Consider the following 14,750-nt stretch of genomic DNA (forward strand, 5'->3'; position numbering starts at 1 on the left):
GTCCTGCCTCAGGTGGAGGAGTTTAAGTATCTTGGGGTCTTGTTCACGAGTGATGGTAGGATGGAACGTGAGATGGACAGGCGGATCGGTGCAGTGGCCGCAGTAATGCGGTTGCTGTATCGGTCCGTTATGGTGAAGAAGGAGCTGAGTCGAAAGGCAAACCTCTCGATTTACCGGTCGATCTACATTCCTACCCTCACCTATGGCCATGAGCTCTGGGTCATGACCGAAAGAACGAGATCCCGGATACAAGCGGCTGAAATGAGCTTTCTCTGCAGGGTGGCAGAGCGCTCCCTTAGAGATAGGGTGAGGAGCTCTGTCACACGAGAGGAGCTCGAAGTAGAGCCGCTGCTCCTCCACATCGAGAGGAGTCAGCTGAGGTGGCTTGGGCATTCACATCGCATGGCCCCCGGACGCCTCCCTCGGGAGGTGCTCGGGTCCTGTCCCTCTGGGAGGAGACCTAGAGGGACCTAGGACACGCTGGAGCGACTATGTCACTCGGCTGGCCTGGGAACGCCTTGGGGTCCCCTCAGAAGAGCTTGAGGAAGTGTCCCAGCCCTGGATAAGCGGTTGATGATGGATGGATGGATGGATGGATGGATGGATGGATATATACTATAGTATAACTGCAACTGTAATGGAAACTCACATGTAAATGTTGTTCTAATCAATTAAATAAATTCAAGTAAATTTATTTTTTTACATTTTCTTACTAGAGTAGAAAAAATAAATTAAAAAATGCTTTTTAATTATGATTAATGATCTACTGCAGTTGAACTGTGTCATAACTGACCTTTAAAAACTTCTCTTTTTAAAGGTTAGCCGTGGAGGTTTGTTTAGATCAATGGTTCTCAACTGGTCCAAATTCAGTGGATGATTAAGCTTACCCTCTGTTGTTTCTTAGAGTTGAATTACTGCCACCTGTTGGCCCTTTTTTTTACTTGGTCATAATAACTTCACACATGTGTCTTATTAAATGGCAAATGAAGAAGAAGAAAAAAAAAGAAAAACATTATAGAATATTTAAACACAGAACTATAGGTTTGTATGACTGTGTTGGTTATTTTGTAAAGGAATCTTACTCATTATACCTTTAAATAGCCTCGACATCATCAGACTATAAACATGAATACACACTCCCTGCAAAAAACACACACACACAGAGAGAGAGAGAGAGAGAGAGAGAGAGAGAGATGCCCACACAGACAAATGAGCAAAGGCAGAGTACTCACAGCCCGGGGCTAAGTGAGAGGGTCTTGTTTTGTTTGGAGTGCCTTTTGTTCCTCGACTGTCACGCAGATAACGTTTCTGTCACACGGCCGGTGTTCGGTACTCGGCTTCATCCACTCAGTGTCTGCACACACGGTTTATCCTATCACTATTTTAGATAGATGATACTTATTGAAAGGCACCAAGTGGGTCCTTTGGGACACAAATGACAGAGGGAAGTGAATGTAGACCAAGCAGCTTTAAATTGTTGAATCTAGTTCAGTAAGATGCAGAGAGAGTTCTTTACGACATTAAGAAAAAAAAAACTTTAACAGGCTAGAAACGGTGTGATTCTATTGTCTCTGTAAATGGTTTACTCTTTTGTCTCTCTCAATGTGGTGCTGCCCTTGAATAAGTGATGCCTGATCTCCATTAAACTGATGAGTTTGCCCGTCTTGCCTGAAAGTTTTGGGAGCCATCATGTCTATCGTGTTGGAACACTGCTGCAAAAGAGAAACAGACCATAACACTGTACAAAGTCCTTTTTATAATTACTCAAAAAAAGAGAGATGTAGCTCAGTAGCTTACCTCTGAACAGAGAGAGGGGTTTCAGTCGACAGAAACCCAATTCCAAAATAAAAATTGGGACAAAGGCAGCATAGGACCAAACACACAGTCACATGGGCTCAGAATGACTTTAAAAAGTCATTGTGGCTGAACACCGTCTGCGGCTGCATCTGAAATCTCTCCTGGCAGAGATTGAATCAAGCAGAGATCCAACCATTTGTTCTGCTCAGAAATGTTGAGTCAACTTCTCTGGGCCTGAGCTTCTGTGAGAAGGACTACAAAACAAGGTAAATCTCATTGGTTTTAGAAAAAACAAATGTTTGATTTTTTTTTCTAAAACAAAAGGTGCAAAGAAGAAGTATGTCCAGATTGATTTTTTAAAAAGTACTAAAAATAAAATGTCACTGGTGATATACAGTATATGCATTATATAGCGATATGATTATCTGGCCTGATACAGTATTAAAATACTCATACTAAAAATGTGACTATCCAGTTCTAAATCCCAGTTCTAACAGCACAGTTGATGGATGTTATTATATATATATATAGAAACTAAATACTAAGAAAATACTGATACACACTCTAAGCGCAACTATGTTTACTGAAAAGTAGCAGACAACTTTTAAATGACATGCACTATTGGCGTGAATCTCCAGCTGGCCTTGTTCCCTGTGGAGAATTTATTTTTAATGCATCGTTAAACTTCATCTTATTGATATGTTGTCTAACTGTGAACTACAATCCTCAGTTCATAACTGATTCAAAAGTGAATAATAAAAGACAGAAAGTGACCCAGGGTAATACTTTGCTTCTACTGCAACCTTTTGGAATGTAAAAATGAGTTATGTTTAACAAATTATGCAAAAGTAAAAATTCTTCATTATTTTCTTTCTTCTGTTTCCTGTCAGCTTCCTGGAAAGGAGGTTTGTAAATGGGAACAACAAACCTGTCGAATAGAAAATATTTATATCTCACTGCTGGCAGCTCCTCTCCTGGGCAGAGACAAAGACACACAAAGAACTTCTGGTATTTATCAGACAGTGGGCTTTGAAATCATTGAGAAGATTATAAAGTTTAGGATTAAGTATTAAATGACCGTAAAGGGTCAAAAGGTCGTAAAGGTGAAGATGGTGAGGGAGGTTGTTGTGCCGAGTCATGGTTGAGTTATGGTAACTCTCTCCTTGTCTTCCCTCTTCCTGTTGATGTTTAAACCTCATTCCGGCCACTTTGTTTTCCTGCTATCTGCTCATCCACTCATATTGTCTACTGACAGGTTTGTTTCTCTCTATATCACCCCTGTAACTGTTCAGCCCCTGAGAGTGGCTCATTATATTAGTCCACAGCAAACATACAGCAGCTATTCAGCCTATATTAGACTGCAATCAGCCCAGACTTGAGAACCGGCAGGCTTTGTTTTTTTTATTTGCTATAACTCCTATCTGTATTCAACTGTGTCATGTACAGCCATGTGAATTAAACAAAAAGTTTACGAACCTTGAGATACAAGCATATTTCATTCCAGGACCGAGCTCGTAACTTGAGGTGCTCGTATCTCTAATCCCGTAAGAAATAACAGAAAAATAATTAATTTGTTCTCGTTTTCTCTAGGGCCTCTAAAAAACAATGGAAAAAACATGTTTTGAATTGCTATAGAGACACACACAAAATATATAGTATATAAGGATTCCTGTGATATAAAATAAAAGGTGGTTTTAATTATGAGTTCTTATCTTCGAGACAGACGATACAGTAGAGGCTAATGGAGACGTGGGGAGGAGGAGGAGGGAGGGAAGGAGTGAGAGAGAGTTGGCCCGTACGTAGACACTTGATTCCATACCGTACCTTACACATACACTACGTAACTTACATAAACTTATAATTAACTTAACTACCGTATTATTTGTTTTTTACTTTAAGATGGTACATATCGTGGATGTACTGCGATCATACATGCGTGCTGATCACTCACGCGGGCACCACGCTCATATTTATTGACTCACTACCATCCTTACCACTCACTTTCTTAGGACTCATCACTATTATGAAGAATAATTAACAAAATAGAGAGAAAATCACAGAAGCTGAGGGCTCGGTCACCTAACATTAGTTCTGTAAGCGTGCTCGTATATCAAATCTTTACTCATATCGCAAAGCTAGAATATACTCAAATGCTTGCATTGCAATCCTTGAAATACTCATATGTCGAGGTTCCACTGCATTTTGGTCGTTAATTTAGATGATTTTCGAAAAGGTTAAAGGGTTTTACTGTAAGACATTTCAGTCAGAGTTCCTTTTTGTCTATTTTACTATTTATTTGAAAAACAAAACTATAAACACCTCCCTTTAACCTGTCTAATCTTAACATTACCCTGAAACAGTAGTCCGGATGTAACATTTCAAACAGCAGCTGTGATTTTATATCGATTTGACATGTGAAAATAGAAAAAACCTAATTTATCAAAAACACTATAACACTACTCTCTTTCATTACACCCTAAACCAGTGTTTCTCAAACTGTTTCTACTCTGTACCACCTGAGAAAACATCGATCTCTCTGAGTACCACCATGACATAACATTAGAATTCCCCTGCTCGTTCCACGTTCAACTTGCAAGTGATCCCATGATTCTGTGCTGCCTGTGCTTATACGTGAGCAACAGATTTGCAGTGCAGCAAAAAAACAGGTAAATAAATAAAAAGACCAGACTTCCTATTTCATAATCTCACAAGTAGATACATATTTTTTCTAAATGTTGTATTAATTGTGCCTGGTATGTTTCAGATTTATTCAATTGAAAATTGTGAAAGTGAAAAGTGAAAATACGGATTTTCCACTTACCACTAGATAGTGCTTGGTACGCGTACCACAGTTTGAGAACCACTGCCCTAATTCATATACTTGAATTAATTATTAATTAATTTATTTTAATCGAACACACTTTACCTTCATTTGAGGCCAGTGGGACAGACGTGATAAGCCATGTGTAATCTCTGTGTTATTGTCACATTTCAAATAATCCTTTCCTCACTTCTGTGGCAGAAAAGCTCCTGCATCATTACACCACACCCACCTACTCATGCCACTCCCCCCCCCCCATCTTCCCAGTGTCAGTGAGGTTATTGCAGTGCTCCAATCCAGAGAACTGATATCACTGTGCAGATTAAAGAAGGTGGACAGATTGGTGATTTCATATCAGGTTCAAAAAGTAATGACATTAATGGTCTTCACATGGAGCTGCACTCACAAATGGGACATATTATATTCAACCCTCGGCTCAGCAGCTCGGCATCGGCCCAGAACTTCACCTGCAGGTCACAGTTATGGGATTCATTTGCCCAAAAGCATTTTGAGTGTGCTGATGTCACAATGACTCACTGCGGAGCAGCTGTGGTCGGATGGAAAAAGAATATCCCTGGCTCAGAGGAACAGTGGTGTTGATGACGTTCACCCTACCACCCTACTGTTCTTCCGTTACAATTACTCAGCCGTTTTAACACTTAAATAAACATTTATAATAATAATAATAATAATAATAATAATAATAATAATAATAATTTTAATTTAATAGAGTCCGGAACCTACACAGAAAGAGCATGCTGCTCACATTTTCTCCTGTAGGGGGTGCAGGTCTAAATACACAGCTCCATCAGTGAGTGATGCAGTATTGTTGTTTTGTTTTAAACTAATTCTGTTATACAGAGCAACTCTAAGTAACGTAGATTTAGCTTTGACGATTATATAAAAATAGCAGGTGATCAAATATTTTAGCAGAACAAAAATAACATGCCCCTCTCTGGGTACTTCGCACTGAGCTCTGGAGCTGCACACCTCCAAATGTTTGTGAAATAAAGATACCCAGACAGGCTTCACCGACTCCAGAACTGTTTTAGAGCACATTATTATCCAGACCCCAATGTGATGAAAGTCTGCCCTTAGAAAATTATGTTTTGATGGAAAAAAAAATCTAATGCAGAAATTCTCATCTCACAAAACAATAAATCAAATGCTCTTAATGACATTAAAAGGTTTAACTGTTAGTTTTCAAGGGCTCACCTGGGCTGAGATACCCCTCTACTACCACCACCTGCTGCTCTGCTTTGGATGACTCACTGGTTTAAGACAATTCCTGCACACTAAAAAAGTAAAAAAGTGTAAAAAAATAGAAATATTCTTACATATTAATATCTAAGAATATTTATCCATATATGCCATACACTAAACACATATACACTAAAAACTGTCTTAATCTGTGTATTTAATCTACTGTAGCAGTGCTGTCACACTTCTCTCTGGGTTCATGTCTGCTGTGAAAACATTTATTCATAAAATGATGTGAACTTTGGTTTTAGATGGAAAGAAAAAACATGTTTTCTTGCTGCTGACCTTATGGTGCATTTGATAGATAGACAGCTGTGTTTGTTTTATACATTTTTGATATATGACCCCCGACATACTGTATTACACACTGATGGCCATATTACTCTGTGGCATCGATGTGGCCTGTCATAGCATATAGATAGGTTCTCTGTGTTGTTTCATGCCTTAACAATAAGGTAAAGGGTGAATTCCCTGTGCCCTACTAAACGACGATGAATGATGAGACAGCTGCAGTTCAGAAGTGTCATTCTTTATAATAAACCCAGATTTATATTCAGAATCAAGACTTGACATTTGGAAAAAGTGAACTCATGTCATTTTAAGGACAGGCTTTGATTGTTTTATTATTATCATAATTATTATTATTATTTCAGTGCTACAAAGCTCATGGTGTAAGGATGGAAATCCCCCGCGTGTCTCATGATTGGTAGTATGGAATCAGCACATGACACGTCTTGCATGGCAATACAACGATGGCTGCCGACGCATATACTGTATAGGCTATACACTGTAGCGACTAACACTGAACTAACATGAGCTCGTACATTAAGAGAGCGGCAGAGTTCCTGTCTTGTCTCGTCTCATCAGTGGCCGCTGACCTAGGGCTTCTTATTTGTACAAGGTTCTCAAACGCACCCCTAAAAGAGACTTTCCCTGAAAGAGAGTCCGGGAAATCAGTTTCCCTGTTGTCCATCTATGACCCAGACAGCCCGCACGCGGTCACGGTCTGTGGAATTTGCATTTGATAATCTTCTTGAAAGCACTTTGGAAATCTTTGTTGAAGTAAGCATAGATGATGGGGTTGAGGAGAGAGTTGGAGTAGCCCAGCCAGTTGATGACTGCGCCCAGCCAGTCGGGCATGTAGCAGCGCTCTGCACAGAATGGCAGCACAAGTGCGACGATGAAGAAGGGCAGCCAGCAGAAGATGAATGTCCCCATGATGATCCCCAGTGTTTTCACCGTTTTCCTTTCCCTGGCCAGGGCGATCTTTCTCTTCGCCCCCGAGTTCTTGTCGTTCATGTTCTCGTAGCCATGAGAGGACTGCGGGGTGTTGGGGAGGGGCAGGTGGGTCTTGGAGTTGCTCATAACTTCTATGATCTCCAGGGACTCTCCCTCATCCCCGTGCCTCACTGCACCGTTTACGCACGGAGAGTTGTTCTTGGACTCGCTGCGCTTCCAGCCTTTGCTCCCGGCCTCGCCGTTGCTTTTCTTGTGGAAGATCGCCGGGGAAATGGTCAAGCACTTGTCTGATACTTTTGTGGTCTCTGTCTTTTTGACCGTCTTCCGAATCCGAAAACGAGCAGCTTTGAATATTCGCCCATACAGGACCAGCATGAGGATAAGAGGGATGTAAAATGCGCCAAATGTGGAGTAGATAGTGTAGCCCGGGTCCTGGCTGATGATGCAGGCGTCAAGGTCCGCTCTGTCCTCTGCGCTCCTCCAACCTAACATGGGCGGTATAGAGATGGAGAAACCAATTAACCAGGTCACACTAATCAGGATCGCAGCTCGCCTTGGTGTCCGTTTATTTACATAGTCAATGGGGTCGGTTATGGCCCAGTATCTGTCCAAGGCAATTGCGCACAGATGCAGGATGGATGATGTGCAGCACAGTACATCCAGAGAGATAAATAAATCACAGATCTCTTGTCCAAGTGTCCACTTGTTCAAAACCTGATACAGAGCGGCCATTGGCAGAACCAAAACCGACACCATGAGGTCTGTTACAGCCAAAGAACCGATCAGATAGTTGGCCACATTCTGGAGAGACCTCTCCAGCGCGATGGCTGCCACGACGCACGCATTGCCAAATATTGAGCAGAGAATGAGAGCGCCCAGGAGCAGAGAGGTGATAATCTGGTAACTCAGTTTCACATCGGGTGGAGACCGAAACCGCGTCCCATTCTCGGATCCGTCCCAGTCTCCAACCACGTCCATCCTTTGATGGTAACCGCTTGTTGTGTTGCTGTCGTTAATGCTTGTTATAAAATCCATAATTGGAGCGCGGTAAAAGTGCACAACTTTTTCAGTTGTGAGGGCGCACAGCTAGGCTGTTGGGAAGGACACCGTCAGCCCCTCAAACTGCTGCTACTGCTGTTGCGGTGTCTTTTACCGGGGTCCATCGGAGTTACCGGGTTCGTGCCGTCTCTCTCAGTACGCATGACGCAGGCGTGTTCGTGAGTGTGTGTATGTGCGTGCGTGTGCGTGTGGAGGGGCGTGCTGTGGCCCTGAAGTGTTGACAGCCGGGAGCGCTAACTCGTACAGTTATCATCTGAGCCTTGTGACGACGAGAACTCCTTTATACCAGCTGGTTTGAATACGTCAGAAGGCGAGAAGGTCGCCCTGAAGTTTTATGCCTGTGCTGCGCGAGTTGCTCAGTTTTTCATCACAGACAACCGAAGAAGACGCACAGTCTCCTCTACTTTCTTCTCCTTTTCCTCTGATTTACTTTGGATTTACTTAGATTTACTTAGAGTCGCTCTATTCGGATTACCTTTATGATGGTAAGAGGTAGGAATAACAGGGAAAATAACGACTCACTTTTTTGTTGGGCTAGTCGAGTTAGTTTAAACGCGAAATATAAAAGTATTTATAAGAGTATTTTAGTCAAAATCAAACATTACACACATTTATCATAAGTTAAAGGTCGTCAGTGTGAAATTAGGACAGGGACAAGACTGTTCTCGTTGGACATTAAAGCCCGGATGAAAGAAAGCGCTAAAGAATTGTGGTTTCAGCACCAGGGACAGCGTCACAACAATTCAGCGAGGACAGCTGCTGCCATCTGCTGATAACAATGTGTAGTGCACCAAACGGTGTCTGATCAACCTTCCAGTAGCGCTGTGGTCCTCAAATCCTTTTGCCTCGCGGACCGGTTTTTCGATTTTTCCACGTATCAGCAGTGTGTTTGTGTGTGTGTGTGTGTGTGATTGTGTTTGTGTGTATGTGTGTGTGTGTGTGGGAGGGGGAGTGGTTGGGGGGGAGGGAATTCACAATGAGGTCCATGATATATTTTCATTATTACATAAATAATTAAATACAACTATTATTTTATATAGTGCAGTGCCTCAGTCTATAGTGCAGACTGACGTAGATTAAAAATAAATACCACTTGTTATTCAGTCTGTGGTACAAATTGATCCACGGCTCACACTTTCAGACTGACCATAAATAAAAAATAAAAAATAACACCTTCTCCGAGGCTGGACTTTTTGGAGTTTAAACCACAAACTCAACTTTGCCAAAACTGTTTTTTGTCTAATGGTCAGCACTGAAACCTGACTAGTGGTTTCAGACTTAATTGCCTTCATATAATGTTGCCTTCCAGTACAACCATCCCAAATGGTTTCTTAATTAAACACCATTCAAACGTTGACAGTTAATTAAACAGTCACAACCTAGAGCAGCTATAAACATCCGGTGCTGTTTTAAACTGAATAATAAAAGCCAGTGGTCTCTAGACTTATTAAAAAGGAGCTCTTATAAGAAACAGGTGTTTGGATAATAATTTGATCCGGAGAAAAAGTAAAAGTATAAAGGTAACAGGATGAAAGAAGGAAAACTTAATGAAATATTTACTAACAAAAAAAGCTTAAATAAAATCATTCTTTTGAAATAAAAGTAAATTTAAATCAATATTGATTTAGAGCTGTAGGACAATTCTTGTAAAGTATTATTTCAAATTACATTATAAGCAACATAATGAATGAATCAATGAATGAATAAGAAATGCTGACACCACATGGATGTGATGTGTAAAGACTGCTCTGGCTTTTTCATCTTTTTCATCCTGTTCAATGACCGTGAAGAGAGGTTTCTATAGGCCGCGCTGAACAATACAGTGCACAGTGAACAGTGCAACTATTGTCACGGGGCTCATGGAAGGGTCTTTGTCTGTGTCAACATTGTAGAATGTCCCACTGAGATGTAGTAGTAACAGTAGTAGGATGGGACGGGCCAGAGGAGTACAGGGCTCACCTCCTCCTGTCCTTATTTTTGAAAAAGACTTGGACGCTGTACATTCAAAAGATGTTGGACTTAGATACACCAATAAAGGAAAAGGCTCGATTGAAGAAACAGAATCTCTTTGCTGGTGCCTGAGGCATCCAACAGCATCACCATGGACTCCTGGTTGGAGGATGTTGAGATAAATATCTCAAGGGGAATTGAAGGCTGTAGGTCTGAGGATGAGAGCAAAGAAAAGGGCTATGATGACGCACAACACGTGAAGGCAGTGAGGCCTAAACTGAGAAGTTCTGCTCAAGCAGAAGAGGGAAGTGTGAAGCGCCTGGTGAGGCCCCCATTACCTGGGAGAAAATCGCACAGGAAGACCAGTAATAAGGACAGCAGAGGAGCGTGGAGCCCCGAAAACCAGGACTTTGATGAGCAAATACCAATAAGCAGTGGAAAACTGAGGCAAAAAAAGGCTGGTAGATTTCTTAGAGATAGAGCGCAGGAAAAATGGGAAGAAGGAACCCCCAGGAGTTTGCAGAGAAGTCGCTCGAGTGTGGAATTATTTGGTGCCTGGGATTTTGGAGAAAGTTTTAACAGCTCACAGCGTGGACACAACTGTTCCAGACCTTTGTGTGTTGGATGTTCCCAGACAAACAACATCAGTTTGTCGGCCCAGTCTCTCCAGCCCACAATGAAGCACGTGTCGTCTTCACCCTCTGAGTCTCCTTTTCAGTCCAGACTCTCACCTCCCTCACCTCAGAGGCTTTCACCCAAGAAAGCACAACCAAGTTCACCCAGAGAACCAGATAACTCGATGGAGGTAAAAGCTGGGGCAACAACTGGACAATTGTCAAGACATCAGAGCCTGGAGTTAGGAGAAGATGATGATGAGGAGGAAGAGCAGAAGAATGGGGTGGATGAGGATGAGAACCTGGAAGATGAAGAGGAGGGAGCCCATGGTGTGACAGAGGTGATCAGTCATACTGTGACCCCTGCAGGAGGACAAACCTCTGAACACGCCATAGGGAGAAAAACAAGTAACAAAGAGAACAACAGGAGCAACTGTCGGAGACGGAGGCAGAGAAGACACGAGGTGTGGAGACAGAGTCCATGTCATGAAAAGCGACAGGTGACAAACGCAACAAAATATTGTTTAATCAGACTTCTGTCATTAAATCAGACAAAGAATGTTTATTTTATAAAAAAAATTATATGTATTGAAAATGAGTTTATAAAAAAGTTAATGTCTGGGTTGAAATATGTATCACATGCAAGACGCACAATTAATTTTAAATTATCATTAGCCTAACCCTAACCCTCACATGGTTGTTATTATTGATGTCTGTTTTTAAAGCCATAATATAATCAACTATGAAGCAACTGTTTCATACAGATGTCTGTACACATTTCTTAATATTCACTGTAATCCGCATATGAAGAAACAACAAGAAAGTAAACTTAATAAGAAAAACAAAAACATCACCCAGACGTGCATTAAAAAAGCTACTATTATATAAAGAATCAAGATTATCTATCAAAGGAGCATCAACAAAATCTTCGCTGCACTATGAGTTTTATTTAATAAAAAAGCTGTCAAAAACTTGACTCTGCTAAAGGAATAACAATTTTAAAAAGCTTAAAAAGCTTAGAGCATGTTTTTTCTGCAGGGCCCCCTTTTGTAGATAAGACAATTGTCAAGGCCCCTCAACATCAACACCATCACAGCTAATGATGAGTTCATTTTCACTCATTCAAATTGTTAAGTATTTAACTGAACACTGTTGTGCTCATCCTGTCGCCCATGCTATGCTAAACTAATTGCTGCTCTTGTTTTATGCTCAGCACATGCGCATACAACACACACAACACACACACACACACACAGTGATATCGATCTTTCTCTCTAATGCCCAGACAATATAAGACTAAATGTATTTCCCCCATTTCTGCCATCTTTGATTTATTGAGTGTAAATTGAGAAAGCTTTCCTGCTCATTCATCATAATTTATTGAAAGCACCAGGTCTTGTCACAACTTCCACTTTCAGTCTTACATTCATTTCCATCTCATTTCAAAAAAGACATTTTGCAAGAAAAGTATGTATTATGAAATTTAAAGGCGAACAGATTTGTGTTTGAAATTAGTTTTTCAGCCTTCAGTTGATATGATTTGGCACTGAACGATACAGTTTCCAATTTAATTCACTACATTTTTGCTCATGGATTATTTCAATCAAATTGACAAAAGCACTCACAAAGTCAGCCAAAGGTCAGTGTGTGGCTTCACCTTGTGTGTAAAAAAAATTTTTTTTTTTTTTTTGAAAACTTAAATGACATAACTGTGGTTTTATCAAAGATTAAGGTCATAGTTATTCATTTCCATTAACAAAATTATATTTTTACTCTGCAGTAGTTCTCTACTGGCCTAAACATTTATCCCAGTTATCAATGTCCACTCTGTGCTCAAACTAACCCCCATTGGTTTGTTTGTCACTTTTGTTTTTATGTGCTAGAATATTGTTTATGTAGATGCGCGGCCGTTGTATCCAAGACAGAGCTGCTATATAACAGTGTACGTTTCCAGGGCAGAGCCTGATTACATGCAAGCTGTTTGGGTGTGTGTTTCCTCTCCTGTGTTGATGACACACCTTGGGAAGTGTGGTTGATGTGACAGGGAAGTCCCTGGAGCTCCCCTTGGGTGTGGAGGTGGTAATAACTCTGCATTCACTGTTGAGCTTCCTTCTAATGTGGAGTTCCAGACACCACTCCCTGGGGGTCCACTGACACAGTCTTAGACTGATTTGGGATATGATTTTAAAATTGAGTTCTGCTACATCCTCTCATGTGACTTCCTGTGGGGATTTGGAAACTGGAGTCTGAGTGTGGCTTCGGAGACACTTGAAAGATGCTGAGGACAACGGAGGGATTTTAGCGCTTGAGTTGTCAAACGTACTGCAGTGTATATAACATAAAATATTTCAACTATATTAACATAACAAAGGACTGGCCCTCTGCTGTGAACACAAATACATTTCATTCTAGAGAAATGCGTGGCTCAAACTATGACTTAAGGGAAATCCTACAGTGGAGAATTCAGAAAAAGCTAAAATCCTCAGAAACATGTAAAGGATATTGACTGAAGCCCACAGCGGGGGTAGACTTCTCTCTCTCTCTCTCTCTCTGATGATGTGATGTTGATGTTAACTCACACCTGATGCACTTGTGTCCTCACACATCAGACAGACACAGACAGACAGGAACGTTTACACTCTTCTAATCAGGTGTAATGTAGGGACCACTCTGGTGTGGAAGGAATTAATTTTCACTTATGATTTTCTTACAATAACATCTGTAGTGAAGCCTTAAGACATGTCATATGCAAAATGTTCAAATCTCCAGCCCATCGTTCTTGTCTAATTTGCATATGTTTTCGTCTTAGTCAATGTATCTAAGCACTGTCCTCAGCACGGAGGCCACGCAGTTAAAAAGCCTTCAGTGCCTTATACTGTAGCAAGAAGATATATTTGTATGTTTGACATCAGATTAATTAGACACTGTAAAATAAAGCATACATATGGAGCTGGGTGTATTTGGTTGGTGGTCTCTACATGTGGCCCTGTGTTTGACTGGTGATCCAGCCGCAGAAGACTTTAGCACCCCCACTGTATAATACTCCAACCATACAAATTTTATACATATTTTTCACTTTAAGTCACTTCCTCTGTTTTGTACAACATGGCTATCTTTGTACCTCTTATTAGTACTTTTAATTGTTCAGTGCTGGACCCTAGAACGTTGAAAAATATTTTGTGGTAAAATTATATCAATATAGGTTAAGAATAACACTCTGTTGGTAATGTTGATGGGCTTTAGAAACACATGCAATTCTGTTGTTTTCTGCCAATGATTTTTACTTTCAGAAATGACTAGTTTGTTTTTTGTTTTTTCCTGCTTACCTAGAGTTCAACAGGAAACACATGCAGCAGCAGGAGCAGTAGCAGCAGCAGCAGCAGCAGCAGCAGTGATGATGGTGACATAAGCCCTGGAGACAAAGAAGGTTACATCTGTGCAGTGTGCCTGGATGTTTACTTCAGTCCTTATATGTGCCACCCATGCAACCACATCTTCTGTGAACCCTGCCTAAGGACCCTGGCTAAGAACAGCCCCACCAACACCCCCTGTCCCCTCTGCAGAACAGTGATCACACACGTCTTCTTTCAAAAAGGTCAGCAAAGGGCACCAAACAAAGCCAGACAAAACAAAATCAGTAAATCACTAAAACATGCATCAATATTATTCAACTCACCTCTTCACATAGTAAATGAGTGTCTACGGTAGGAGCATAAAGCATAAAGCCATGGCGTTCTGTATGTTTGTACATGGTTGTTGAGGAAATGATATCTGCAGCACATGTCCTATATGGAGCAGAGCGGATCTCAGCTCTGACAAGATGAGTCACCCACTAGGAGAGAATGAACACACATTATTACAGCGATTATGATTGGAATGAGAGAGATTCTCTGGGAAATCGGAGTGCACAGCTTTTTTTTTACAGCAGGAAGTATTGCTGCCCCAATATTTTCTTAACACTAAAGTGCAACACAGTCCACTGAAATAATGTGCCTTTACACCTATGATGC

At 41.1% G+C, this 14,750-nt stretch overlaps 1 protein-coding gene across 1 annotated transcript; it reads right to left on the reverse strand.

Moving 5' to 3' along the window:
* Positions 1–6,425: 6,425 nt before the first annotated feature.
* htr1aa (5-hydroxytryptamine (serotonin) receptor 1A a) lies at positions 6,426–8,588 on the reverse strand. The gene has a single exon (XM_008336047.3). It carries the CDS (start codon positions 8,150–8,152, stop codon positions 6,878–6,880), a length of 1,275 nt encoding a protein of 424 aa, XP_008334269.1. The 5' UTR covers positions 8,153–8,588; the 3' UTR covers positions 6,426–6,877.
* Positions 8,589–14,750: the final 6,162 nt, after the last annotated feature.

This window comes from Cynoglossus semilaevis, chromosome Z, assembly GCF_000523025.1.
Source record: "Cynoglossus semilaevis isolate Cse_v1.0 chromosome Z, Cse_v1.0, whole genome shotgun sequence".
Classification (NCBI taxonomy): domain Eukaryota; kingdom Metazoa; phylum Chordata; class Actinopteri; order Pleuronectiformes; family Cynoglossidae; genus Cynoglossus; species Cynoglossus semilaevis.

What these genes read in the sequence shown, in the direction of transcription:
- htr1aa (XM_008336047.3), bottom strand. Translation starts at nt 8,152, where the DNA reads ATGGATTTTATAACAAGCATTAACGACAGCAACACAACAAGCGGTTAC.